A 26,496-nucleotide genomic window follows, 5' to 3' on the forward strand; every position below is an offset into this window, starting at 1 on the left:
AGCGAGCATACACAATTCTGGAAAGTATGTATATTGCAAGAAAGAAGAGAAACATTTAGAAATGAAACGTTTAGAATGCTCGGTAGACCATTTGTGCTTTTTTTTTTTTTTTTTTTTTTTTTTCAATTCTCTGACATTTTATGGGGACCCCTTAGAACCATCTGGAGGACCCCTGGGGATCCCCGGACCTCACTTTGAAAACCCCTGGCTACGGAAGAAGAGTTTTGGAAAGACATAGGCTAATGGAGTTTAATTTTTTGGGGTTATAATCTGTTTTTGTTTTTTTTTAAACAAAAATACATAATCAAAATTTACAAATCATATTGCGTTAATACTTTCTTTTAAAAATATACAAACAATCTGTTAAAAGATTGAACGATAGTACTTCCTAATACTTCCTGGTTACTAGTTACTAGTCTGGCGGCCACTTCCACTGACACTGGTGATTTCCAGTCGGACATGTTTCGGCGCTGCACGTGCACGAGCACGCGCAAGCCGCTCAGTGCTAAGAGCACAGCAGATGTTTGAAATACTCTAATAATATCGTTTTTATAATGTGGGGGATTATAGAACTGTAGTTCGTTAGGTGATTTTAAGGGGCTTCTTGCAAATACTGCATCATAATACCGAGATGTTTGCAAAAGCTTTTCGTGTGAAGTCGAACACCGTTATCAAGGGTTCTGACAGGTATTCAACCAGTTAAATTCGTAAAGATAAGTTGAAAGAAATAGACTCGCTAACGTTAAGTAAATCATGATTAAATCATCAACTGTCTAGACAAATTCAGTTTTATTGAACTCTGCTTTGTGCATATTGTATTTAACGTTACAGGAATCAATGTCAGATTTAATATTGATTAGTGTCTTATATACCGTGATTATTACATAGTATAGTGTGTGTATGCTTTATTTTAAGTAATTCAAGATCATATACTGTATATTACATAAATTGCCTTATAAAAAAATCCCCTTTTATAGTAGGCTATTATTGTGTTACTCTTGATACAGCATTGTTTCTTTACACCATAAAACACATCTTGGTAAAACCCTGTGACTGTTTTCTCTTTTGAAATGTCTGTTACTACATAGAAATACTGAGAGTCTCTAAACTCAAGATACATTTGTGTAGTTGTTAAAAGTTATGTAGTTTATTTTTTTATTTTTTTAGATAATTATTTTAAATGTGCATATAGCAGTTCCCTTCTGATTTTTCAGAATCTTGGAATGTTAGATTTTTCTTTTACTTACTGCATTTATTTTGATTCCTTGTCATTGTGTTTTTTTCTGCCCACACAGGAGGAAGCTGAGAACCGATATCTCTGCTGCTTTCCCTTCTCTGTCAGTGGAGGAACTAAATGAGCTCATCCCAAATAAAGAAGAGCTGAATATTGTTAAGATTTACGCACATAAAGGAGATGCAGTCACTCTGTACGTCCTCCATAAAAATCCCATATTCTTTCAGCTGGAGAAACAGCTGTTCCCAACAGGTGAGTCTGCAGGTCACTGTCAGTCTTTGCTGAGAATGCTGATTAAGATAAATGCTAATTTTTTCCTGTTGTTCTCAGTGTACACACTATGGCAATGTCCCGCCATGCTACCGGCATTCGCCACGTGGCCGCCTGTCCTGCAGAAGTTATCTGGTGGAGCAGGTCAGCACCTGTTTGCTAGTCTGCATCTGTGTATCTCAGAGAACACGTCTGACTGATTTCTCTCCTGCAGATCTCATGTTGCCGGGTGTAGTGGTATCCGCTAGTGGCCTTCCTGAGGTAAATCGAGGCGATTACTGTGCCGTCACTCTCGTGATGAACAGGTAATGCTTCCCACCACATTTCCCTCTTACAGATGATTCATATTGAACTTAAAATCATGTGAAAGGTTTGCAACTTCTTGTTATAGCGATTATTATAAACTGGATTTGGCAAAACGGCAGGGTCTATAGCAATTTGAATTATTTTGAGATGTGGAGCTTTCATTATAATTTTTTTTTGTAAGTAATGTTCTCTTATGGTTATTTTGTGGCTTTTTGGTGTTCAAGGGCACCGGTGGCTGTTGGGACAGCAGCTGTGTCGAGCGCTGAGATGAGGAACAGTGGAATGAAGGGGAAAGGAGTTAATGTTTTACACGCATACATGGACCAGCTGTGGTGAGCTTTGCATTACAGCATTATTCTGTCTTTACGTTCTTTTAGAGTTCCATTTTCAACCTTTGTCAAGTCAAATGTATTTGTATAGCGCTGTTCTCAATACACATCGTTTCAAAGCAGCTTTACTGAAAATCATGACATTAATATCTCAATACCTTCATGCCTTATATTCACATTTAGCAGATTAGAGCTGGGCCATAATATAGTTTGCATTTTGCGACAATATAAACAATCAAGCATTAGAGATATGCAATATATCACCATATGTGAATATACTGTATGCTACCCTCTGCGGACACACTGAAGGTCGATTTGCCATTGGCTAGTAAATTTAAAATTTTACTTGCCAGACTTTTTACATGGAAGAACAATGCAAATGAAAAAAAAATCATTATAAATCAGTATAAATATAAAATATAAATTCAAATGCTATTAAAGACAAGTAAACAGTCTGTATTAAAATAAGAACAAATAATCAAACTACAAGCAATAGCACAAATAAAAAATAAACAAATATACAAATGAAATAAACAGTTTTTTTCAGGTAGATCTAACAGTAGTTAGATACAGATTAGGTAGATTAGGTACAAAAATTGAATATGAAATAACACTGTATAAATTAAATTTAGTTTAATCCGTATTAAAGTTATTAAATCAAGGGATTTTTTGTTGTTTGTTTTAACATCACAAACACAGACAGCAGTAAGTATATTAGGCTGCTGTCACTTTAAAGCATAATGCACAGATCCAATATAATGATACTGTTACACATGCGTTTTCAATCTCGACTGTTTTACGTTCACCAAGACAGGCATTTTGACATAATTTTGTGTAAAATTGTCTGTTCAAGAACAATAAGACATGAAAGAGCGCAATTCAGTATTTCCGTTAGGGCTGAACAATTAATTGCGTTTGCAAAGTTACTTTTAGTTAGTAGAGTGTCTAAAGTGGACCATTGAAAAAAGTGTAACCTTTGTTTCATATCAAAAGTACAAAACATGATTTACTGGTTGGAAGGCATGCCACAAACAATGTCTAGTTTCTTTCACGCATGAACTGAGAACAGCATAGACCAAAAAAAAAGAAAAAAAGAATTGGGTTCATCAAAATTAATCATATTTTTAAACCTGCCCTAATCACTGAGCGATAACATACTTGACACATTTTTAGATGATATAACCTCAATCATGCATTAGATTAACTTTCTACAGACATCTTTTTCAAATTCTCTGCAGGGCATTTGGTGATAAGACACATCCTCCGGTTATACCAGCCACAAACTCACCAGCACCGGTGGAGGGAGAAACAGAGGGAGAAGAATATGAGGAGAATGAGGTGACGGACAGCTCTGAACCAGCTGCAGTGGAAACATCTTGTCAAAGCATGCAGGAGCTGAGGCTGGATGAGCACGAGGTGTTAAAGGAAGCACAACGTGTTGAGGATGACGAGGGAGAAGAGACAGACGGAAAAGAGGACGACTCTAGATCTCCACAGGGTGAAATGTCTTTAACTTCCTGTCACGTGTCTATTGTGTATGTGTTTTCTGTATGTTGACGTTCATGTCTCTCTTATTACAGAGCAGATGGATGAGTTATTGCTGCAATGTTTTCTCCATGCACTAAAGACTAAAGTCAAAAAGTCAGACCTCCCACTACTGACCAGCACCTTCCTGAGCAAGCACATGGTGTCCTGCTGGTAATTTAACCTGTTTTATTAATCTTCTGACGTCTTACCTTAATTTCCTAAGCTTAGCCTTTTACTTTATGGCAAATATTGGTCTATTATCATTTTTGAATTTAATAACTCAATCACTGTGAGACCTCAGAGACGTTTGACAAATAAATACATTTAATAGAAATGGCTTGAGCTAGAAGGCACATTAAAGGGTACATAACACACAGTTTCTGCCAATGTCATGTTAATCTTGAGTACCTATAGAGTAGTATTAAATCCTTCATATCTCCGAAGAGTCTTTAGTTTTATCATATTAATAAAAAACAGATACACTGTACAGATTATTTCCGAAAAAAGCCGAACTTGTGGAGGTGTGCAGTGGATGGAGCTAAAGAGTCACGAGCACACACACACACACTCCTATGACACACGCACACACATAATACATCCTGCACTTGCATGCCAATCGCCAAAAAAACAGATATTTGATGCAGTTTCACTCACCCCCTGCGGTTTAGACTCATGACCGGGAACAAACAAACACACTTGCACAAATCCGTTGCTTCTAGAGAAAACCAAGTGCATCCACTGTTTCCTTAACGCTGGGTTATTTGGGAAGCTAAACAAGGTTATCTTTCCCTCACAATCAAAAACACACTTAGTGACATTGTTGATTTGGTGGTCTAAAAACAAAATGACAGAGCTGCCAATGGCTGTAACCCGAACAAAGTTTGTTGATGGGCGCGTTCTTGCTCTCACTCTTGTTGATGTGCGCACATGATCATCCGGGAGAACTGCCCATACAAGGAATTCTGCCCTTTATGATACAGGGCCATACTCGGAAAAAACTTTCTGATACAAATCATTTCTGTTTTTTGTTTTTTTTAAAGCTATTCTATTCATCAAAGGATCCTGATGAAAATATAGTACGGTTTCCACAAAGAAATATTAAGCAGCACAACTGTTTTCATCATTGATAATAAATGTTTCTTGAGCAGCATATTAAAATGATTTCTGAAGGATCATGTGATGCTGAAGACTAGATAAAAATGCTGAAAATTCAGCTTTGACATCACAGGAATACATTACATTTTAAAATATATTAAAAGAGAAAATTATTTAAATTGTGATATTATTATACAATATTACTGTTTTACTGGGGGTTTTTTTTTACGGTTACGTGACACATTGTATAATGTATATTTTTATATTTAATTTATTTTTTATTTATATTATTTTATCTTGGACTGATTTGCACTAAAGAAGGAGGTTTCTGACACATTAAACATTATCTTGAGTACATTGTGTTAATTGTAACTTGGTCTAGTTTGAAATGTGACTTTTTTTTGTCATTGCCAAAAAAAAGTAGTTCACAATCTCTACTTTTTCCCCACAGTCCTAGAGGACAGCAACTAGATATCAAGAAATCAAGTTATAAAAAGGTACAGTGTTCACAGATTGTGAGGTTTTAGTCAATGACAGTGTAGCCTTATCTTTGCTTTAGTAGGTCACAATTTTTCTCTCTTCCTTTCCAGCTGTCTAAGTTTCTGTTGTGCATGCAGAGAGATCACAGTCTGATTCATGTGAAGGAGCTGAGTAAAGGTGTGGAGAGCATTGTGGAAGTTGACTGGAAGAACCCTGAGTATGCAGTCGAACCATTCACTATTAATATGTCACTATTAATATCTTTTTATACAATTGAAATAGTCAAAACACATAATATAAAATAAATGTTGCTGTTCTGTTTGTTGATATTCAGCAAGTGTTCTTGGTTTAGAGGGAAGTGGCTGTTTTCTTGAACAACTTGCTCTGGTTTTTCAGGTTGTGTTCTTTCAGGACACCAAAGGACTGTGGGCCGGAGAAAGAGTCTGTGGAGGGGGGTGGGGCTTGTGAGGTCCAATACCAGCCCCCTGAAATCACACAACTCTATGGGGTCACTGCACGCCTGGAGCCTCTTTTTCAGGACGCCAAGAAAAGGTTAACGAGTGGAAACATTTTGTTGTGTAATTTTTTTTAAAGTGTATTAGTGGGAGTGTTTTGAGCATGTGAATGGGTTTCAGAAAGGGGACGCCTCTAAAGGCCAGTGAAGTGAGGAATGTCATCACAGATTATGTGAAGAAAAATGAACTTATCCATGAAACCAACAAAAAGTGAGTTTAAGTACTTTTTATTCACATTTTCATACTCTACTAAGTCACTACTGTTCAAAAGTTCCTGTAATTTTAAAAAAATGTTTTTGAAAGAAGTCCCTTATGGTCACCAAGGCTGCATTTTTCTTATTTGATCAAAAATACAGTATAAAGGCCTGTTCACACCGGGACGATTTTCGCGCGCGTTTATCGCCGACGTTTAACGCCTCGTGACTAAACAATGGGCGCCAATGTGAGTGTGCACACCGTAAAGGCCTGTACACACCGGGACGAATATCGCACGCGCTTATCGCCAGCGTTTTTCGTGACGTTTTTCGGCGCGTCTTGAGTGTTCACACCCAAGCGATTTCCACTGGCGATGCGCCGAGTGAACGTGCACATTCAGTAGATGCGCTCCCGGTACACAAGGTGGTGCTGCGGCACTTTAAGCTTCTGACACTCGCTTGTCACACAGAAGAAGAAGAGAGACAGTATTTACGTGCTTGCCAAAACCACAGATATATTATGTCTATGGCAAAAGCATTCACACACTTTTTGCTAACTGGCAAGCAGCATTAGCAGTCCATCTTCTTCTTTGTCTACTTACTACTTCTTCGTCGTATCAATGTGTGCTCGGCAAGACCGATTTTGTGCTTGAGCGCCACCAAGTCGTGTTTTACTGTCACTTCAGCAGCTCCAGGCACGTGAACAAAAGCGCTGATCTCATTGGTCGGCCAGTTTTTAACGCGCCGCGTCAAAATAAAAAAACGAACCCGAGGCGTTTTTTTTTAAATGACGCTTTTACGCCTGGCGTTTTACGCGTCGGTGTGAACACTCACATTGGCGCCCATTGTTTAGTCACGAGGCGTTAAACGTCGGCGATAAACGCACGCGTAAATCGTCCCGGTGTGAACAGGCCTTAAAACGGCAGGCGTAAAAGCGTCATTAAAAAAAAAAACGCCTCGGGTTCGCTTTTTTATTTTGACACGCCGCGTTAAAAACTGGCCGACCAATGAGATCAGCGCTTTTGTTCACGTGCCTGGAGCTGCTGAAGTGACAGTAAAACACGACTTGGTGGCGCTCAAGCACAAAATCGGTCTTGCCGAGCACACATTGATACGACGAAGAAGTAGTAAGTAGACAAAGAAGAAGATGGGCTGCTAATGCTGCTTGCCAGTTAGCAAAAAGTGTGTGAATGGTTTTGGCCATAGACATAATATATCTGTGGTTTTGGCAAGCACGTAAATACTGTCTCTCCTCTTCTTCTGTGTGACAAGCGAGTGTCAGAAATGGCGCCAGTGGAAATCGCTTGGGTGTGAACACTCAAGACGTGCCGAAAAATGCTGGCGATAAGGGTGCGATATTCGTCCCGGTGTGTGCAGGCCTTAACAGTAATCGTACCCCGAACCTTTGAACAGTAGTCTATGTCTCTATGGATCTATGCAAACTACTGCATGGTTTCAGTACTGTCCTAGTGCACATTTAACAAGGTTTGGATTGAAGTGACTTCCTCTCTTCTCTTGTTCATCAGTTATGTTAACATTAACCCAATACTTTGTGACTGTTTGCTGGAGAAGTCGGAGTACCAGGAAGTGGAGACACTGAAATGGGATGACCTCTTTAGCAGGTAAAACTGCATAAAATTTGTAATCCAATTGTTGTTGTTTTTTACAAGAAGCACATAATTGTCTTAACAAGAAGAGTATTAAACAAAATGTAAATTTCTCAGCTGTATTTAAGGGATAGTTCACCCAAAAATTAAACTTTGCTGTTAACTTACTCACCCTCAGCCTCTGGCTATCCAAGCTGTAGACGTCTTTTTTTTTCTTCAGTAGAAATGTAAAGATGATTTTTTTGCTGAAACCGTGGTCCTTGGTGATTCATATAATGCATGTCAGTGGCTACCGTCACTTTGAGAGTCAACAAACATATACAGGCAAAACAAAATTAATACCTGTGTTTCCTGACAATACATTGAAGTCTTATGAAGCGAAACAATCGGTCTTTGAAACTGAATCACTGAAAAGCTGTCACTCATCTTAGTCACAATCTCATTATAATCAATGAATCTCTTATGTACGTAAAGATTTGCGAGCATGCAGTTTTTCTTCTGGTCTAAGTTAAACACCTCCGATTGGCCATTGCGTTCATGAAATCAACAGATTTGATTGTGATTGGCTACATTGCTCAACGCTGCAAAAACACATTGTAAATAGGCGGATCTTTTGTGACGTCATTGTTTATGTTTGTCGCGTTGCATCATGGGAGTCGTGTGGCAAGAAACACCGCTAGATACCTGTAATTTGATTGTTTTGCACGTTTGGAGGAGGATTTAGAGAAGAGGATGGTTCACTCTTGCTGTGTGGTCGATTGTACGGCCCTTTTTTACCTAATTCATATTGACAAGTGTCCATATCTAGTTAATCTTATCAGAATAACAAAATATTACATTCTGTAGCTGTGCTTTGATACCTGCAAGCCTCACCTGCAAGCCACACAGCATTTGTAAGTCCTATCCTGACAGCTGCTTCTACTTTAAACTTTAAAGCTGATACATGACTGCATGTTTCTCCAAGACTGGATTTGAAAGAAGGAGAAATGTGTAAGCTGTTAGTATTATTAGTACATTAGTACTAATTAGTACAGACGCCATTGAAAGTCTCACACTGAACACAATTGAATTGGTACAACAGTCACTACATTTTCAATAAATAAGTAAATAAGAACACTGATCAATGAAGACTTACCCGGCTTTGCAGTCGCAGTGAGCAGTGATTATTTCGCCGTTCTCTTTGGCGATCTCCCACGGGAGATGCGAATCACGCTGTGACTCTGCTTGGCCAGGTCTAACCTCTGCTTTTAGCACGATCACTGCTTTCTTTTTGGCAGAAAAGATCGGCCCAACTTTGCGAGAAACAAAATAATCATAGGCCTCCAGACTTTTGAAAGCCTTTAATCTTTCATGAGTGAAGGGTCCAGGGGTTTCTATTAAATAAGAATAAATGTCTCCCCAGCAGATTGGTGGCCAAGACACGGGCGAGTCGGACCAACGTTTTTTGTCATCCCAGATCTCATATGGGCTTTGAATAACTTCAATTTTGTCACCAATACAATTTTTGAGCTTCTCTCCAAACCTCCTCCGGTCTTCAGATGTTAAAGTGCTAATATATTGTGGATTTCGCCCGCTAACTCTCTTGAAAGTGCTCGTCGCGTCTTTACAGCCCGCCATACTGTTTGTTTTGTTGCCACACAACCACTCGCGCATGCGTACAAAGATGTCAACAAAGATCCTCCTATAGAATCCATCTCCAGAGCATAAACACAGGTACGCACTGGATCATTTTCTAGTATGCTATTATTATAGATAAAACCAGTAGTTACAGGTAGCTTTTCCCTCTAAAGCAGCAGGCTGTGGTTTGAGTGGGAAAATTCCAGGCAAGTCTATGGCCAGGGGAGGGTGTTATTTAAATTTGTAGAGATTACTGTTCCTGTGAGCTAAATGAGGCTGAAACCATTTCGTTATGAAATTATGCAATAAGTGAATGGCCAAATGTACAGAAATAATGTTTTTTGCTCTTAATAGTAAGTTCGCTGAACGACCATTTGATCCTGCAGGACTCTCATCAGAATGCAGGCGTGCCATGAGGTGCTGTTTCCAGGTCAGCGTCCTGTGGTTAAGAAAGGTCAGGTGGAGCCCATAGACATTACTGTATTCTCCAGGGGATCCAATAAGAAGGTATGAAGCAATTATTAGTACATGGCTATATACACAGATCAGGCATAACATTATGACCACATTATGACAGGTGAAGTGAATAACACTGATTGAGCACGTTTACATGCACACCAGTAAGCTGATTACTCACAAATATCAGCTTATTGAAATGACCAGTTTTCCCTGTTTATATGCAAACCAGTAAACTGACAACGCAAGTAAACCGCGTTTACATGACTTATTAATATATCGGATTATTTCCTTGTAGTGACGTCAAAAAAAAAACAATTTCCCTATCTGACTCCGAGTATTCCATATGTTATGTCAGTTGTGATGTTAAATAAAGTCATGTGTGTCGCAATGTGTCAGCGAGAAACTTACGGCTCATATATTACTCTCTCATGCAGTTCCAGATGCAGCGTTTTGACTGAACCACTTCTACTGCACGAGAGATGAGAACACGTTTTTACAATTTTCTGGGTCTTAAAAGAGTCTGCGTTTGTGATTTTATATTTCCTTCTTTCTTTCATGCAAAATGCTTGCTCTGTCTAGATGTGTTTAAATCTGCTCCAAGTATGCAATTGTCACCTATCACACATGCGCACTTCGATAAGCCGCCGGAAAGCAGGTTAATGTGTTTACATTTAGCACAAAATCAGGATGAGGCAAAAAAACTACCTGTTCCAACCGGTTTATGCCTAATGGTGCGTTCACACCGGACGCGATTCGCGCGAGTGATTTACATGTTAAGTCAATGCAGAGACGCGAAATGGCATTCTGCAGCGCGATTCGTGCGAATGAGGCGGCGAAATTCGCGCGATTGAGGTGGCGCGAATTGAGCGTTTTGAACGTGCGAATCGCGCGAAACGCTCAAGTTGAAAAATCTGAACTTTGGCGGATATTTCGCGCCGCGTTAACCAATCAGGAGCTTGCTCTAGTAGTGACAACAATGAGGAGAAAATCTGTATATTAATATCTGGTTCAGACAATATGATTATCACTGTGATAACATTAAATGACATGAAACACAACCCAGTCTCTTTTTGTTAAATGCAAGTTTATGTATGATCAATAATGCAAAAGTATAAGTAATGTATAACAAGCTATACATGAAATAAAGCAAACAATGCAGTCAAACATTCAAAGTCAGTGCTAGTAGGCTAACGTTACAACTGCAACATACAGTTATAGCCTAAAAATATAAAGTAATGAAACTTATCTTTGCCCTCAGCCTAAACGATTTGCCAGGGAACAAATTATAGATCCATGAGACCAAAGATCGGCCGTTACAAGACGAATTATAGCTCTAGACACACCACAGAGACATCAGAGCCAGCGGTAGACGGCAGAAGGACTGGCCGAGGAAAGGTTGCCCTCGCCGGCTTTCACGTGCGCTGAGCTCACTGTCCGCTGGAGCTCACAGCTCCGACAACGGCAGATAAAATGTTCAAATAGGCACTGTTTATGTAAATAAACCAAAGATTTGAGCTTTAAACAACTACATTATCGACTGAAAAAGTCTTAAAACTACGTTTTGTCACACATTAACAGTAGATATGAACAAAAAAAAAGACATGTAAACACAGCCCATGTCAGCCATTTCTCAACGAGACGAGCTGCTGGCGGAAGCCCCGCCCATGACGAGAATTCGCATCTGTTGTGCAGTGAATGTCACGCGCGAATTTCACGCGCGAGTAAACTCAATGTACACGCGTCCACCTTCGCGCAAATCGCGTCCGGTGTGAACGCCACATAAGCCGTTTATGACCTTACTCCGATAAAAGAAAACGGGGTTAAACCACGTTTACATGACCATGTTCGTTGTCGGCTTATTATCTCTTCATCATGGCACCTGTTAGTGGGTGGGATATATTAGGCAGCAAGTGAACATTTTGTCATCAAAGTTGATGTGTTAGAACCAGGAAAAATGGGCAGGCGTAAGGTTTTGAGCGAGTTTGATAAGGGACAAATTGTGATGGCTAGACGACTTGGTCAAAGCATCTCCAAAACTGCAGCTCTTGTGGGGTGTTCCCGGTCTGCAGTGGTCAGCATCTATCAAAAGTGGTCCAAGGAAGGAACAGGGGTGAACTGGCGACAGGTCATGGGCGGCCAAGGCTCATTGATGCACGTGGGTATTGATGTGAAGGCCAGCCCATGTGGTCCAATAAAACAGACTACTGTTGTTCAAATTGCTCAAGAAGTTAATGCTGGTTCTGATAGAAAGGTGTCAGAATACACAGTGCATCGCAGTTTGTTGTGTATGGGGCTGCATAGCCGCAGACCAGTCAGGGTGCCCATGCTGACCCCGGTCCACCGCCGAAAGAAGAAGGCAAGCCGGCGGAGGTAGTGTGATGCTTTGGGCAATGTTCTGATATCCATGTGGATGTTACTTTGACATGTATCACCTACCTAAGCCTTGTTGAAGACCATGTACACCCTTCCATGGACACAGTATTCCCTGGTGGCTGTGGTCTCTTTCAGCAGGATAATGCGCCCTGCCACAGAGCAAATATTGTTCAGGGATGGTTTGAGGAGCACAACAACAGATTTGAGGTGTTGACTTGGCCTCCAAATTCCCCAGATCTCAATCCAATTGAGCATCTGTGGGATGTGCTGAACAAACAAGTCCGATCCAGGAGGCCCCACCTCGCAACTTACTGGACTAAAAGGATCTGCTATCAGGCGTCTAGTGGAGTCCATGCCTCGACGAGTCAGGGCTGTTTTGGCAACAAAAGGGGGACCAACACAAGGTCGTAATGTTATGCCTGATCGGTGTATAGTGGCCCCAAAAAGTATTTGGATGCTTAAGCCACAAATCTATGAATAAGATTTATTACATAACACAATATCATATAAAGTATTATCTGGCAGCAAATTCTGGAAAGTTTTTCTCAGAACTATCTTTACTTTTCTGAGCCAGTTTTAACAAAATTTTATCAAGAGCCGTTTTTCCACCTTCGGGCCAAACGGTTCTTAGAAGGGCACGATTACAAACCGTTCTCGGTCTGGAATTCTCGACACGGTTTTCTAACCATGCTGAACCGTGTTGGTAGAGTCGATGAAGTGATGACGGCACTCAGGATATGTCACTTGTCTGTTGCCTGGCTACCAGTTTCTCTGTAGCTAAGAGCTCTATTTTAGCGACGTAAACACAAATAGAATAAATAAAATGAAAAGAAATATCTGATCATCCTCAACAATGCGGTCATTATTTACATCTAATTTTATCAGTTAACCGTTGTGTTACCAAGGCAACAACTGACGCTTTTGTATGACATTCCAAAGAGCAGCTGTTATCAGCCCCACAGTGGAAAATGAAACCAGAACCAGAGCATCCACATGTAGTTCACCACATGTTTGAATGGCGATCCATTAACATCTAACAACCAGAAGTTGTCACAGTACTTTTTATCTTGATGATATTTATTTTTTTGAAAGAAGCCTTTTGTGATCCCATTGACCGTATTTACAGTAAAAACAGTAATAATATGAAATATTATTACAGTTTTAAAATAACAGTTTTCTATTTTAATATTTTAAAATAAATGTATTTCTGTGATGGCAAAGCTTAATTTTCAGCATCATTAATCCAGTCTTCAGTGTCACATGATCCTTCAGAAATCATTATAATATGCTGATTTGCTGGTGAGGAAGCATATAGGATAAACTTTTTCAGGATTCTTTGATGGAAAGAAAGAAAAATAATCTATTAGTGTATGGTAGTTTATCTGTTGTTATATCATGTTAAATCTAAATAGCTTTTTCTAGGGCTGTCAACATTTGCACATGCAATTTAATTCAAAATCCATAACACATTAAAATTTAACGCAGTTAAATTACTGAAGCATGGGAAATTGCGTCATTAACGTAATTGGTCACGCAGTTAGAAGATCTTTTGAAGACATCCAGTTATAAACTCCCTTTTTTCTATGGTGCAAGCACCTGTAACCCTGGTAGGCCTCTATTCTAACACTTTTTTTTTTTACCTGATTTCGCTTCTCTGTTTGCGGTCAGATCAGTTTAAGCCGCTTCTAAGACATTTTCAGTCCAATTATCCAGTAAGCAAATTCATTCAAACAATCAGTCCAAAACAGAGCTAATTTAAAGAAAACTAGTCTGGTTACATCAGAGATGACAGAAACCATAGACCCACATCGTGTTTCCAGTGAATTATTAATTCCAGTGTGTGTTTCGCTTTCAAACACAAGCTCTGTCATATTCTGTCAATGTTTCTGAAGTCGCGCATCACGCTGTGTGAAATACAGACTGAACGGAACATCAAAACATCCCACCGCTGTATGGCCAGATGATACTACGATTCTCGGCTGGATAAAGCAAACCACTCCTTATTTCATTTGGTTATTTAGTGTCCTTTTTTTGGAAATGCACCTAAATTTACCTTGAATAAAGCTTGCAGAAAATAATTTTTGGTGAGAATCACCCTTCCATCTGATGGTTAACTTTGAACATGAATATGTTAAACAAGATAAATGGTGTATGCATTTCATAAGTGTGCAATTAATCATGTTTAATCTCATAAAAGGGTGCGATTAATCGCTATTAATAAGTTTACTTTTTATCCTTTTGAGAAATGTAATGACCGTCACACTCATTCTTCCATTTATTAAGGTCACCGTAATTAAGAATCTGGAGGCGTTTGGTTTGGATCCAGCTGTGGTAGCAGACACTCTGCAGCATCAGGTTCAGGCCAGCTGTGTCCTCCAGGATTCCCCTGGGGCCAAGAACAGAGTCCTGGTGCAGATCCAGGGAAACCAGGTCCAACATGTTGGCAAACTGCTGCTAGGTACAGTATAGTACAGTGCAATATAGCAGCCTAAATCTGTACCTACATTATTTTTCTAATGTGTGTGCAATTTTTCTTTTTTATTACAGATCGTTATCAGATCCCACGGAAATATGTACAAGGTCTTGATAAAGCTCCCAAACAAGGCAAGAAGAAATAACAGATGACCGATCTCCTCAGAAGAGTCATATGTTGCTGTAACATTTTGCTACATAATGCATAATATCTAGTCCAACCATAACATCATCTCTAAAATAAAACAAATCTGATTTCATTCTGAATGATCTCGTAAATGAATCTCATACTCGGCATAATGCTGCCTCAATAGAGCTCAGTTCAATAACAGCTGTAATGCACAGGTTCATTCAGAGCTTGACATGACGGCAGTCCCTTGAGCACTAGTTCCGATTTAACAGATAGAAGTAACCACACCTCCCTCTCTTGATTGTCATCTTTATAATGATCTATTGCCAAGTGTCTGTGGAAGAAAAGTATACCCCGTCACAGGCAGTGAATTACAGGAATGTTGACCAGAAGTCAACTTGCTGACCCTCATTTTTTAAAGCACACAATGGTTTAAAAAATGTAAGGTAGGACTGTTTATTATTTCTAATAAAACCAATTCGAAATTAGGGGTTAAACAGATCGTAGTTTATCACAATGGTGGACATTTTCAAACATGTGGTGACTACAGATTGTAGCTCTTACAAAGAATGGTCTCTAAATCATGCATAATTCAGCAAAAAACAACTATTGCAACTAACCCTGTAATTTACAGAACGTATAGGTGGGATGCCTTGTAAGGAGATGGGCACGCAGTAAGGGTTGGCAAGCCAAAGGTTGCAGCTGAGTCATGAACTGAAGGGTAATTGAGGTGCCATATCAGTGCAATTCAGTAACTGGTATGGCGGAGTGTTGCCAGATATCGTAAAGAAAGCAACTGGTCTGATCAAGCAAGCCCAAAATGGGCCTAAATTAGTGATCACATTTTTTTTCAGTAGGGCGATTGTGGATTATGGAGAAAAGTGATTTGCAATATTTAATTGATCTTATTATAGCATAAACTTTCATCAAAATAAAAAAAAATTAAACTTCTGCAAAATAATGTCCTTTCAATAATTACATAATTTTACAGTAATACAAATATTTCATATAGATCTGTACATCTAAATCAATGATGACAAATCTCTCTCTCGTTTTATTGTTTTTTGTTTATTTAAGAAATCTTTATTAATTATTATATGCATCATTGGGGTGAGCTCGGAAAGGGCAAACAAGCTATAGCTGATTAATAATTGCATAATATAATTTAGCTTTTTTGTAACTTCGAAGAATTCATATTTCTAACTTTAAGGGGGAAAAACAAGCTTAAAATTGCTTATAATAAGCAGACATGGCAACACTGTTTATACAAGTCTTTTAGTCCCATGACTAACACTAATACTTTCATTTGACCTGATGGAACAACAATGAGTAACAATCCTTTACCTTTCATCACTCTGCTGCTTTTGTTCAAATTCGGTGAGTAACAGTGTTTTTTTTTTGCTTCTTTGTTCTTATTACTTCTGGTTTAAATTAGACAATTCAGATCATGTGCATTTGTGGTTTCATGAAGGAGTTTGGGGGCTAAATCATTAATAATAAGGTGACATATGACATGACTCCCTTTAAAAAAATATATATGTATATTTTACTGATGTCCTGCGCTTCTCTGTGTGCCACCTTCTAATCCCAAGATGGCATTTAATGGTGCACTCAGTAATTTCTTTTCTAATTTCTCCAAGTTTTCCATCCAAGAAAATGAAATCACATTAAAACACAAATGAAACCCCAGTCAGCAGCCTGATAAAGCTTTTACTAACAGTTTTATTCTACATCATACCTCATAGGCACTGACATATTAATATCATATGACCAGCCAAACTCCGTTTTTCCTCAGATGGTATAGCACAGTGGTTTTCAACTGGTTTGGCCACAGGACCCACCTTTTCCATGTTCATTAAGCGGTGAGCCCATTTTATTAGGAATTTGACCTTATTCCTATATATCACATAAATTGTAAGCATATGACTAAAACTGATTAATAAACAGTATAATGTAAGGCTATGAAATGGTAGTCCCAAAGTAGTTTTTGTTGATATCATAATGTTAGTAAGTTGGTATGAGCCACCACAGTCATTTAAAAGTATACAAAATAACACAAAGTAAAAAAAATAAATAATGTGGCATTTTGGGGTTATGGAAACCACAGTAAATGGTCAAGTCAATTTTATTTATATAGTACTTTTTACAATGCAGATTGTTTCAAAGCAGCTTCACAGTTGTACTGAAAAGAAAATGATGTCATCAAGCTCATTTAAATTATACAGTAACAATATGGGCATTAGATTAGTAATCAGATGCGTAATTTAGTTTATATGGTTAATTTAGTTTACTATAGTTTTATTTGGATATTTAGTTGAAAAATGTAGTGTCCCCAACTGAGCAAGCCAAGCCAAAGGCGACAGTGGCAAGGAAACCAAAACCCCATCAGGTGACCTAATGGAGAAAAATAAACCTTGGGAGAAACCAGGCTCAGTCGGGGTGCCAGTTCTCCTCTGGCCAATTAACAAACAGCGTATGATTATTATTCTGGCAACTTTACAGGACAGGGGTCATATTAGATCTGATGATCGATTGATCGATTCATATTAGATTCATCGGTCATATTAGATCGGAATATTCAAAAGATCGGAGGCAACACGGCAGAGATGGGTTTATTGAGGATGCTGTAGCTGAAGTGCAATATTCGAAATATCTGAGTCATCATGCCAGAGACGGGTTTATTGATTAAACAATTATTAAATTGCAATATTCGAAAGATCAGAGCCGTCAGGCCGGAGACTGTTTTATTGAGGATGACCCTCGGAGTGGCTACAGAAAAAAAGAGACTTCAACCGGGCCTATGCGAACAAAAGGATAAAAATGGCTTTTGAAAGGTGGCGTGAACTCTGTGTTTTAAAGGAGTTCAAAACGGACACAGAGACCGTTTTTTTTCTGCTGGACAAGACATTTCAATGGTTAAATTATGTAATAGAAGCACACATTTCTTTGTTGTGCCTTTCTCGTTTTGCTATGTGCATTATGGTAAATATCAATTATTTTGCGCTAGCTATTAGAGGGAACAATTCCCCTCTACTCCACATTAATTTGTTGGTATGACCGCTAGAAATTAGACTGCACAGAAATGGAAACTAATCTACAGGTAGCCCTAATACACATTAAATGTAGTCACGCTATGCTGATGTTGTGTTTGAAAAAAAAGTATAATTTGCATGGTTTGTTGTGATATGATAAGCGATCGTTAGATTTAATCATCGCGATTTACTGCGATGTTTTTTTCCCCTTAGTTGGTCAGAACAGAAGTGGATGTTATCTACTTACTTGTTCAGATGACATTTTCCGGTGAAAATTATTATATTGGTCATACTTTCAAAAAGTATAATCTGTGATTCTGAATGACAGTATCCACACAGGCGCGGTGACTGACAGCTGCACATTCTCCTCAAAACATTGGATTCCTCCGCGCTGTGCCGTGCCGAGGCACAAATCACATAAAGTTGATAATTCCGCGAATAACTGCAATTGCAGATTTCAAACAGAGATGGCGACAAGCTACGGACTGCAGCTTTAAATATATAATTACAATGTAACAAATGACACCTTAAAATAAAGTGTAACCAAATATTTCCACTGAGGAAGAGTAACGTCGACTCTTGTGTAAGCGTAGTAGCACAGCAAGCTATGCAATGCTCGTTCCAGTTATCTCAGGGAACCAAGGTTACGTTAGTAACTGAAATGTTCCCTTTCGATACTGTTTGCTTTACATTGCATCAGTTACTGTTGCGTATGGGGAATGCAATTCAATAGCACCATGCTTCTAGCCTGTAGTCTGGGGTTGCTTGGTGACAAGGGTCCCATAGCAGGCTACTTAAGTGGTAGGGAGACCTTTAAAGTATGTCCAGTAAGACGGGCTCGGGTCTAGATGCCGAAGCCTGTGAGGCATGATACCGCCAGAAAAAACCCAGAGGTTGGGAACTGGTTAGGCAGACATTATCCATGTTTGAAGAGCCGGGCCGTCTAGGTTGTAAAACCTGGCAATGTTGGACAGTGAGGACTACCCGGCTGCCGAACAGATGTCTGCAATGGACAGTCCATTAGACCAAGCCCAAGAGTCCATTCCCCTAGTGGAGTGAGCTTGTTCCCCAAGGACTCGTAGGCCATCGCTATCGCATCCACTATCCATCGAGAGAGTCTCTGCTTTGTAACTGGCAGCCCCTTTGAGCAACCTCCAAAGCACACACACATGGCTTCTCTGATTGCTGGAACTGGCTAGCATGCTCAATGTACACCCTAGGGGCCCGAACCGTGCAGAGTCAGTGTGGCACCTGCTAATCCTCAGTGGAAGGGAGGGCAGAGAGTATTATAACTTGTGCTCTGAAGGGCGTGGAAAGCATAACCTCAGGCACATAGCCTCTTCTCGGTCTAAGGATGACTTTACTGTTATTAGGCCCAAACTCGAGGCAAGATGCGTCCACTGAAATTGCCTGCAAGTCGCCAACTCGCTTGGCCGATGCCAAAGCTAGCAGAATGACGGACGCGGGCCTTCAACCAGTGCTGTGGTGGCTGCATATGTAACGGGCCCAAAGTAACTACTGAGGAGGCTGCTACCATGAGGCCCAGTAGCTTCTGAAACATCTTGAGGGGAAGAATGTCCCCAATTCTGAATCTGACTTCTAACCTCTGAATCTTCAGAGAGCAAGTCATCAGCAAGTCGTGGGCATGGTCCAGACAGGGCGGGCAGGTCTTAGATGGAGCAAGCCACCCATTCTATGGTCCAAGGCAAGCAGGAAGGAGAGGAAGGACCTTGTTGTTTTAGAGGTCACCAGGATTTAACATGAGGAGCTCAGAGTGAGGTCTGTGGCACAGGGGCAGCAAGGGTGGTGGACAACTTGGGAGGGCATCGCGAGCCGAGCAATCAGCTGGGCAGAGTTCTGGAAACTGCCATGGGCTCAGTTTCCTCATTAGGGCAACATACGACACCCTCCCGAGCCCTCAAAACCTCCACCAATGGCTTGGAATAGAGCAATCCTGTGACCTCTGCAGGACACTCAATGCCTCACTCCAGCATGTTCTGTTGAGCTGTAAAACAGCACTGACACAGGGGGTCGGCTCAGATGGTGGCACGACCAAGTGCTCAGGAAGCTGGCAGAGGTGCTGGAGAAAAGTCGTCAGGAGGCAAACAACCAGAGTCCATCAGAGAGCCGATGCAGGATTCACTTCCTCAGGCAGGGGGAACCCGCAATGCATACCAGCTAGAGACCACCCGCCAAGCTGTTAACACCAGCGGCAGTCTGGAGGATGGAAGTAGACCTGGGAAGGCAGCTCCAGTTCCCAGAGGAGATATGCAGCACTACCTTAAGTCCAGATGTGGAGCTGTGGTTGCAGCTGCGAAGTCAGCGATACTGATCGAGCTGACAGTGCCATGGGAGGAGGGACTGGAAGCTACCCATGAGAGAAAGGCGGCGAAGAATGCAGACCTGGTCACAGAGTGCAGAAAAAGGAGATGGAGTGTGAGGCTGTACCCGGTGGAGGTGGGAGCCAGAGGCTTTGTGGGCAGATCAACATCACGCCTGCTCAAGGATCTGGGACTGCGGGGAGCCACACTGAGCAGATCCACCAAAGAGCTCTTTGAGGAAGCTGAGAAAGCAAGCCACTGGCTTTGGCTGAAGCGACGAGATAAGGCTTGGGGAGTAACATCCTATTAGGTTTTGCTGCAGGGGGTGTCAGGGAGACGTCCCTGTTCACTGCCCCGCCACCAGAAGATGTTCTGGGTTAAGGGGCCCAACGTCAATGAGCGGTGGTCCCCAGCTGAAGACCCAGCTGGAAAACCATGCAGTATGCGGTCAGGTTTAGGTCTGCCTCAGGGAAGTGGACGCCCAAGGGTCAGGAGAAAGACCACCTCGCTTGTAATGAATAATGTAATTATAGTCATGTTAGGATGAAATATAACTTCTTAACATGATTATAAAGCCATACAGAGTAAGTTATTTTTGCGTACGTGTGGTTTTAGTTGTTCCTTTATTTTTTTTTCGAATGTAGAAAAACAAAATTACAAGATCTTTGGTGAATTGTGATTTGTTCTTAAAATCGTTCGTACGCATTTCCCGCACAAAGTTGTGCGCATGCATGCTTAGTGAAAGACTCAGTATGACAGTTATCATGGTTAAATGGACTCAAGCTAAATTTACATTGCTGCAGGGACATGCATTTTAAACAGCAGAATGATTGTTCTGTGGATGTGTAAATTATATCTGGGTAAACAAAGTCAGGTGTATATATATTTTTTTTTTTTTGACAAAATAAAAACTAAAATTTTAAACTAAAAGTTAAACAAGGAAGAAAATCATGTGCACTGATAGTTTTCAATGGTTTATTATAGAGACTCATTTTAAAAGGGACTAACTGCAATTCGAGTGTCCTTTTACATGACTTCAAACAAATAAATGACTTCAAACAAATAATTTAACTGTTCCCATACCACACAGAGGTTAAAATTAATAGAAATGTATTAGACCGTTTATTTTCAAATTTATATAGGATTAATCAATTAATGTTATTACATTTGTCAGTAGTTAATCTCTAATTATTCCTTAATTTTGAACCATATCGTTTTTTTATTAATGTTCTTGTTTGTTCTTCAGATGTGTTTGGTGCTGTGAAAGAGTCAGTGAAGGAGACACAGTCTGTCACTCTGAACACTGGTGATACTGAAATACCCAGAGATGATCTGATATTTTGGACGTTTGGAGCTGAGGCCATCCTCATAGCTGAAAGAAACGAAACAATGGTTTTATTACATGAGAGATTTTTAAACCGACTCCAGCTGAATGATCAAAATGGAGATCTCACCATCAGAAACATGAGATACGAACACTCTGGACTTTATCAAGTAAAGATTATTGGCAAAGGAACGACCATATAAGAGATTCAGCGTTACTGTCAGTGAGTAATTTAAAGTAATTGAGTTCATTTAAAAACATGGTAAACATATAATCTCTATTTAATGTCTGAAATGATGACATACAGACTAGATTGGTCTCTTTCCTAACCAAGCCGCTAAGCTTCAAATTACATTTTGCTACTTTGTATTATTTCTATGGTCTTTACTAAAGTTTGAATATGAAGATTAAGGCAAGACACCCCAGGTGAATAGAAAAAAAACTACTTAAGATATCAGCATTATTCCCTAGTTAATTGGTTTGCCTACGTTATGAAATGACAATGACAAATTTGCTCAAATGTTATGTTGAAAAATGCAAATGGAGCATTATATTATTAAATATGCACTAATTTGCACATATTTACAGAACAGAAATCTGAACATTGAATAAAGACCGGTTTAAAATGTATGTATTTTGTTGACATATTTGAGTCAAAGGTTTTTAAGTCAAGTCAAGTCAACTTTATTTATATAGCGCTTTTAACAATGTAGATTGTTTCAAAGCAGCTTTATAGTGTTAAACAGGAAAATAATGCAGCATAATTTTATTCAGCTGTATAGCCATTCTGGAAAAATTTCAAGTATCATACAGTGACAGTGTGGGCTTTAGATCAATAATTTGATCAGCAATTAAGTTTAAATGGTTAATTTAGTTTATTATTTAGATGTATTTCGATGTTTAGTTGAAAAATGTAGTGTCCCCAACTGAGCACGCCAAGCCAGAGGCAACAGTGGCAAGGAAACCAAAACCCCATTAGGTGACCTAATGGAGAAAAATAAACCTTGGGAGAAACCAGGCTCAGTCGGGGTGCCAGTTCTCCTCTGGCCAATTAACAAACAGCGTATTATTATTATTATTCTGGCAGTTTTACAGCTCGGAGGTCATAATAGATCAGAATATTCGAGGGACCGGGGGCAACATGCTGGAGACGGGTTTATTGAGGATGATGTTGATTAAATAATTATTAAAGTGCAATATTTGAATGATCGGAGGCAACACGCTGGAGACGGGTTTATTGAGGATGACATATCGATTTAAGTATTATTTAATTGTAATATTCGAACAATCTGAGTCAACACGCCGGAGACGGGTTTATTGAGATGCCGTGTCGATGAGGCAGTTGCAGGGGGAGTCTAATCACGGTCTCCCAGACACTTCGGGGTCCTGTGTTGGTCTTCTCTGGGCGCAGGTCCACCATCTGAACTGGATACGGCCCGGATCCGGCTGACTGCAGTAAACCTTGGGATAAAACAGAGAGACTATCATTAGCGTAGATGCCATTCTTCTGATGATGTAACGAGTACATCAGGTGTTATGGGAAGTGTTCCCGGTTCCGGCTGACCTAGTTAATGCAGCCTAACAATCATTTCATTGAAAAAGTGTTTTATGTGTATACCACAGTAAAGAGATGTGTTTTTAGTCTAGATTTAAACTGACAGAGTGTGTCTGCTTCCCGAACAATGTTAGGAAGACTGTTCCAGAGTTTAGGTGCTAAATAGGAAAACGATCGACCGCCTGCAGTTGATTTGGATATTCTCGGTATGATCAACTGGCCAGAATTTTGAGACCGCAGTAGACGTGATGGAGTATAATATGTTAAGAGCTCGCTCAAGTATTGGGGAGCTAAACCATTTAGTGCTTTGTAAGTAATAAGTAAGATTTTAAAATTTATGCGATGTTTAATAGGCAGCCAGTGCAGTGTTGACAGAACTGGGCTAATATGGTCATACTTCCTGGTTCTAGTAAGAACTCGAGCTGCTGCGTTTTGGACCAGCTGGAGTTTATTTATTAAGCGAGCAGGGCAACCACCCAGTAGAGCATTTCAATAATCTAACCTTGAGGTCATGAACGCATGAACTAACTGTTCAGCATTTTGCATTGAGAGCATGTGCCGTAATTTAGATATATTTTTAAGATGGTAGAAAGCAGTTTTACAGATGCTAGAAACTTGGCTTTCAAACGAAAGATTGGTATCAAAGAGCACACCCAGGTTCCTCACTGACGACGAGGACTTGACAGAGCAGCCATCAAGTGTTAGACAGTATTCTAGGTTACTACTTGTGGAGCTTTTTTGTCCAATAATTAAAAATTCAGTTTTTTCTGAATTGAGTTGCAGGAAATTACCAGTCATCCAATGTTTTATATCAGCTATGCATTCCGTTAATCTTGTGAATTGGTAAGTTTCTTCAGGGCGTGAAGAAATATAGAGCTGAGTATCGTCAGCATAACAATGAAAACTAACGCCATGCTTCCTAATGATATCTCCCAGTGGTAGCATGTACAGGGTGAAGAGTAGCGGTCCTAGCACTGAGCCTTGTGGTACTCCATACTGAACTTGCGATCGGTGTGACATATCTTCATTTACTACTACAAACTGATAACGGTCGCATAGGTATGATTTAAACCATGATAATGCAATTCCACTAATACCTACATAATTTTCGAGTCTATTCAAAAGAATGTTGTGGTCGATAGTATCAAATGCAGCGCTAAGATCGAGTAACACTAATAGAGAGATACAGCCACGATCGGATGATAAGAGCAAATCATTTGTAACTCTGACGAGAGCAGTCTCAGTGCTATGATACGGTCTAAATCCTGACTGGAAATCCTCACAGATACCATTTCTTTCTAAAAAGGAACATAATTGTGAAGACACTGCCTTTTCAAGTATTTTTGACAGAAAGGGTAGATTTGAGATTGGTCTATAATTGACTAAATCTGTAGGATCAAGTTGCGTTTTTTTAATAAGTGGTTTAATAATAGCCAACTTAGTTTTCGGTACATATCCTAATGACAAAGAGGAATTAATGATATTAAGAAGAGGATCTATGACCTCTGGTAGCATCTCTTTTAATAGCCTAGTTGGTATAGGGTCGACAGCAATTCAGCCACGTAAAATCACAGAGCGGGGTCAGCGCATGCTGAGGCGCACAGTGCGCTGAAGTCACCAACTTTCTGCAGAGTCAATAGCTACAGACCTCCAAATTGTGTGCAGCATATTAAGGCAGGCGTCCCAAAACTTTTGGCAATATAGTGTATATTATCTCAATATATAATATAATTTAATGCAGTAAACATATTTACTTGTCTTTGCTATAGCTTAAAACAGCTATTTAAAGCATTTTGTTACATGGTTTATTTTTGATATCAATTGTCTGTTTACACTGCAAGAATGAATAATTATGATAAAGACTAGTTGTTTAGGTCTTACAGTAACTGATATCTGTTCATTTGTTCTCTTTTTAGTTTCTATCACTCAACCGTCAACATTCATGTCTACATTTCTGATTGGACTCTTAGTTCTGATCTGCCTTCTCTACATGACAGGCTGAAGAGCAGAACAAGGGACATGGTACTTTCATTGAGATACTCTTCAGTTACTTTGATTTGAAATACTGCATTAGACATTTAAAAACTTGAGTTCAAACAGTCTGCTAGCATGAAAGTAACTACGATTCTTTTTCTTGTAACGTTACTGTTAAGATCTTCCATTGTTGAATGCCTTTTACCATCTCTGTAACAAAGCTCTCCTCCACACCTTCCTAAATCATAAAGATGATACAACTCTTCTGCATTCATCACTACTCATTTAGCAGAAACTCAAAGTACCATGGCAATGCGATGCAAGAATTTTCATGTTATTATTACCAGGGTTCCCACTGGTCCTTGAAATCCTTGAAAGTTTGTGAATCTAAAAAAAATAAAAATGTCAAGGCCATAGATACGTATATGGTCAAGGCCCTGGAAAGTTTTTGAAAATAAACATACATGGAAAGTGCTTGAATAAAAATTCCATATTATTCCCTCCGGTCCGCTAATGTGTTATTTTGGCAACACTTCATGGCCTATATGCATACTAGCTTGCTTGATTTCTTTTTCAGTGCTTACACCAAATCAAAATATGTCAATGACTGTATATTGTGTTCAAAAAACATAAAACATTTGTGATAATCTGTTGCCCAAATATTTTATTTAATGTAATGTTGAATTGCTTTGCTTGTTAAGATAATGTAAACCCACGAGGCAAGAAAAACTTAAAAGCATATTCATATATCTTAAAACTTTTGGTTACAAGAGACATAGCTCTTTTCAATAAAATCCATGCAAAATTGAATATCAGATCATTTTAGAATACAGTATAGGATGTACCGAATATTCTTCAGTTTTATGCAAAACAGAAATACGACAAATAGAATATCAGATCTCTGTCATATGGCCAAAAATAAACGCAAAAAGAAAAAAAAGTGCAACCTTGTTCTCACTTGAGATGTGTCCCCACATTAAGTCCTTGAATTTGAGGATATTGGATCTGGAAAGTCCTCGAAAGGTCCTTGAATTTGAAGTTAACCACCTAACATTTGACAAACAAAGTAAACAATCAAGATCTTTAGCTTTAGACTGTAAAAAAAGGCAACAATTTTACAGTAAATGACTCTAAAGACTAGTGGTGTCAACAATAATCGATTCGGCAATGCATCACAATGCGGGGCATGCACGATTCAGCATCGATGCGGCTAAGGGCCATAATCGATTATGTCATCATTTATTTTCTGGCCTTGAGTTGGACAATAAAGTTGTGAAGTTTCAATTACTTCTGGGGTCATAACAACAACAACAATCAAGATGGCTGAGGCGGAGGGAGATTACTGATTAATTAAAACACTCTGTTCACTGCTGGAAAAAGTTGGCTGTTATTATTGCTCTATTAAATTTCAAATGGTTCTAAAGCAGAGAAGAGAAACATTTCTCATTCAAAGCACTGAAAGCAGTGATTTATGTTTTCTTTTTCAGGTTTGAAAATGCCATATCCAATACCCTGTACCATTCAATTAAATTTGAATTAATGACATTTATGTCAAAGATACAGGAGAGTGATAATACACACATAGCAGCCAATAAAATCTGTTGATCAATATCTGACTGCTTGTATTGCCTCATGACTGATTAAAAATTTGCCTTGTTGTGTGCAGTAGAATTTTGATGCAT

At 39.4% G+C, this 26,496-nt stretch overlaps 1 protein-coding gene across 4 annotated transcripts; it reads left to right on the forward strand.

The window, feature by feature from the left end:
* Positions 1-432: 432 nt before the first annotated feature.
* Positions 433-25,082, forward strand: eif2d (eukaryotic translation initiation factor 2D). Of its 4 annotated transcripts, XR_013817297.1 has the most exons (18): positions 433-687; positions 1,296-1,486; positions 1,565-1,648; positions 1,719-1,809; positions 2,035-2,142; positions 3,378-3,637; positions 3,720-3,837; positions 5,213-5,258; positions 5,352-5,458; positions 5,638-5,793; positions 5,877-5,966; positions 7,477-7,572; positions 9,561-9,681; positions 14,290-14,464; positions 14,554-14,610; positions 16,404-16,470; positions 21,208-21,508; positions 24,757-25,077. XR_013817297.1 is itself a non-coding variant. In XM_079826786.1 (17 exons), the coding sequence occupies exons 1-16, from the start codon at positions 632-634 to the stop codon at positions 21,486-21,488; spliced, it is 2,037 nt and encodes a 678-aa protein (XP_079682912.1). In that variant the 5' UTR covers positions 433-631; the 3' UTR covers positions 21,489-21,508; positions 24,757-25,082. The 4 variants fall into 4 exon arrangements, 3 of the variants coding, with proteins under 3 accessions (XP_079682912.1, XP_079682913.1, XP_079682911.1); XM_079826786.1 differs by lacking the exon at positions 16,404-16,470 and having other exon boundaries at positions 24,757-25,082; XM_079826787.1 differs by lacking the exon at positions 24,757-25,077 and having other exon boundaries at positions 21,208-21,914.
* The last annotated feature ends 1,414 nt before the right edge of the window (positions 25,083-26,496 follow it).

Source organism: Gobio gobio (genome assembly GCF_949357685.1).
Source record: "Gobio gobio genome assembly, chromosome: 10".
Lineage (NCBI taxonomy): Eukaryota > Metazoa > Chordata > Actinopteri > Cypriniformes > Gobionidae > Gobio > Gobio gobio.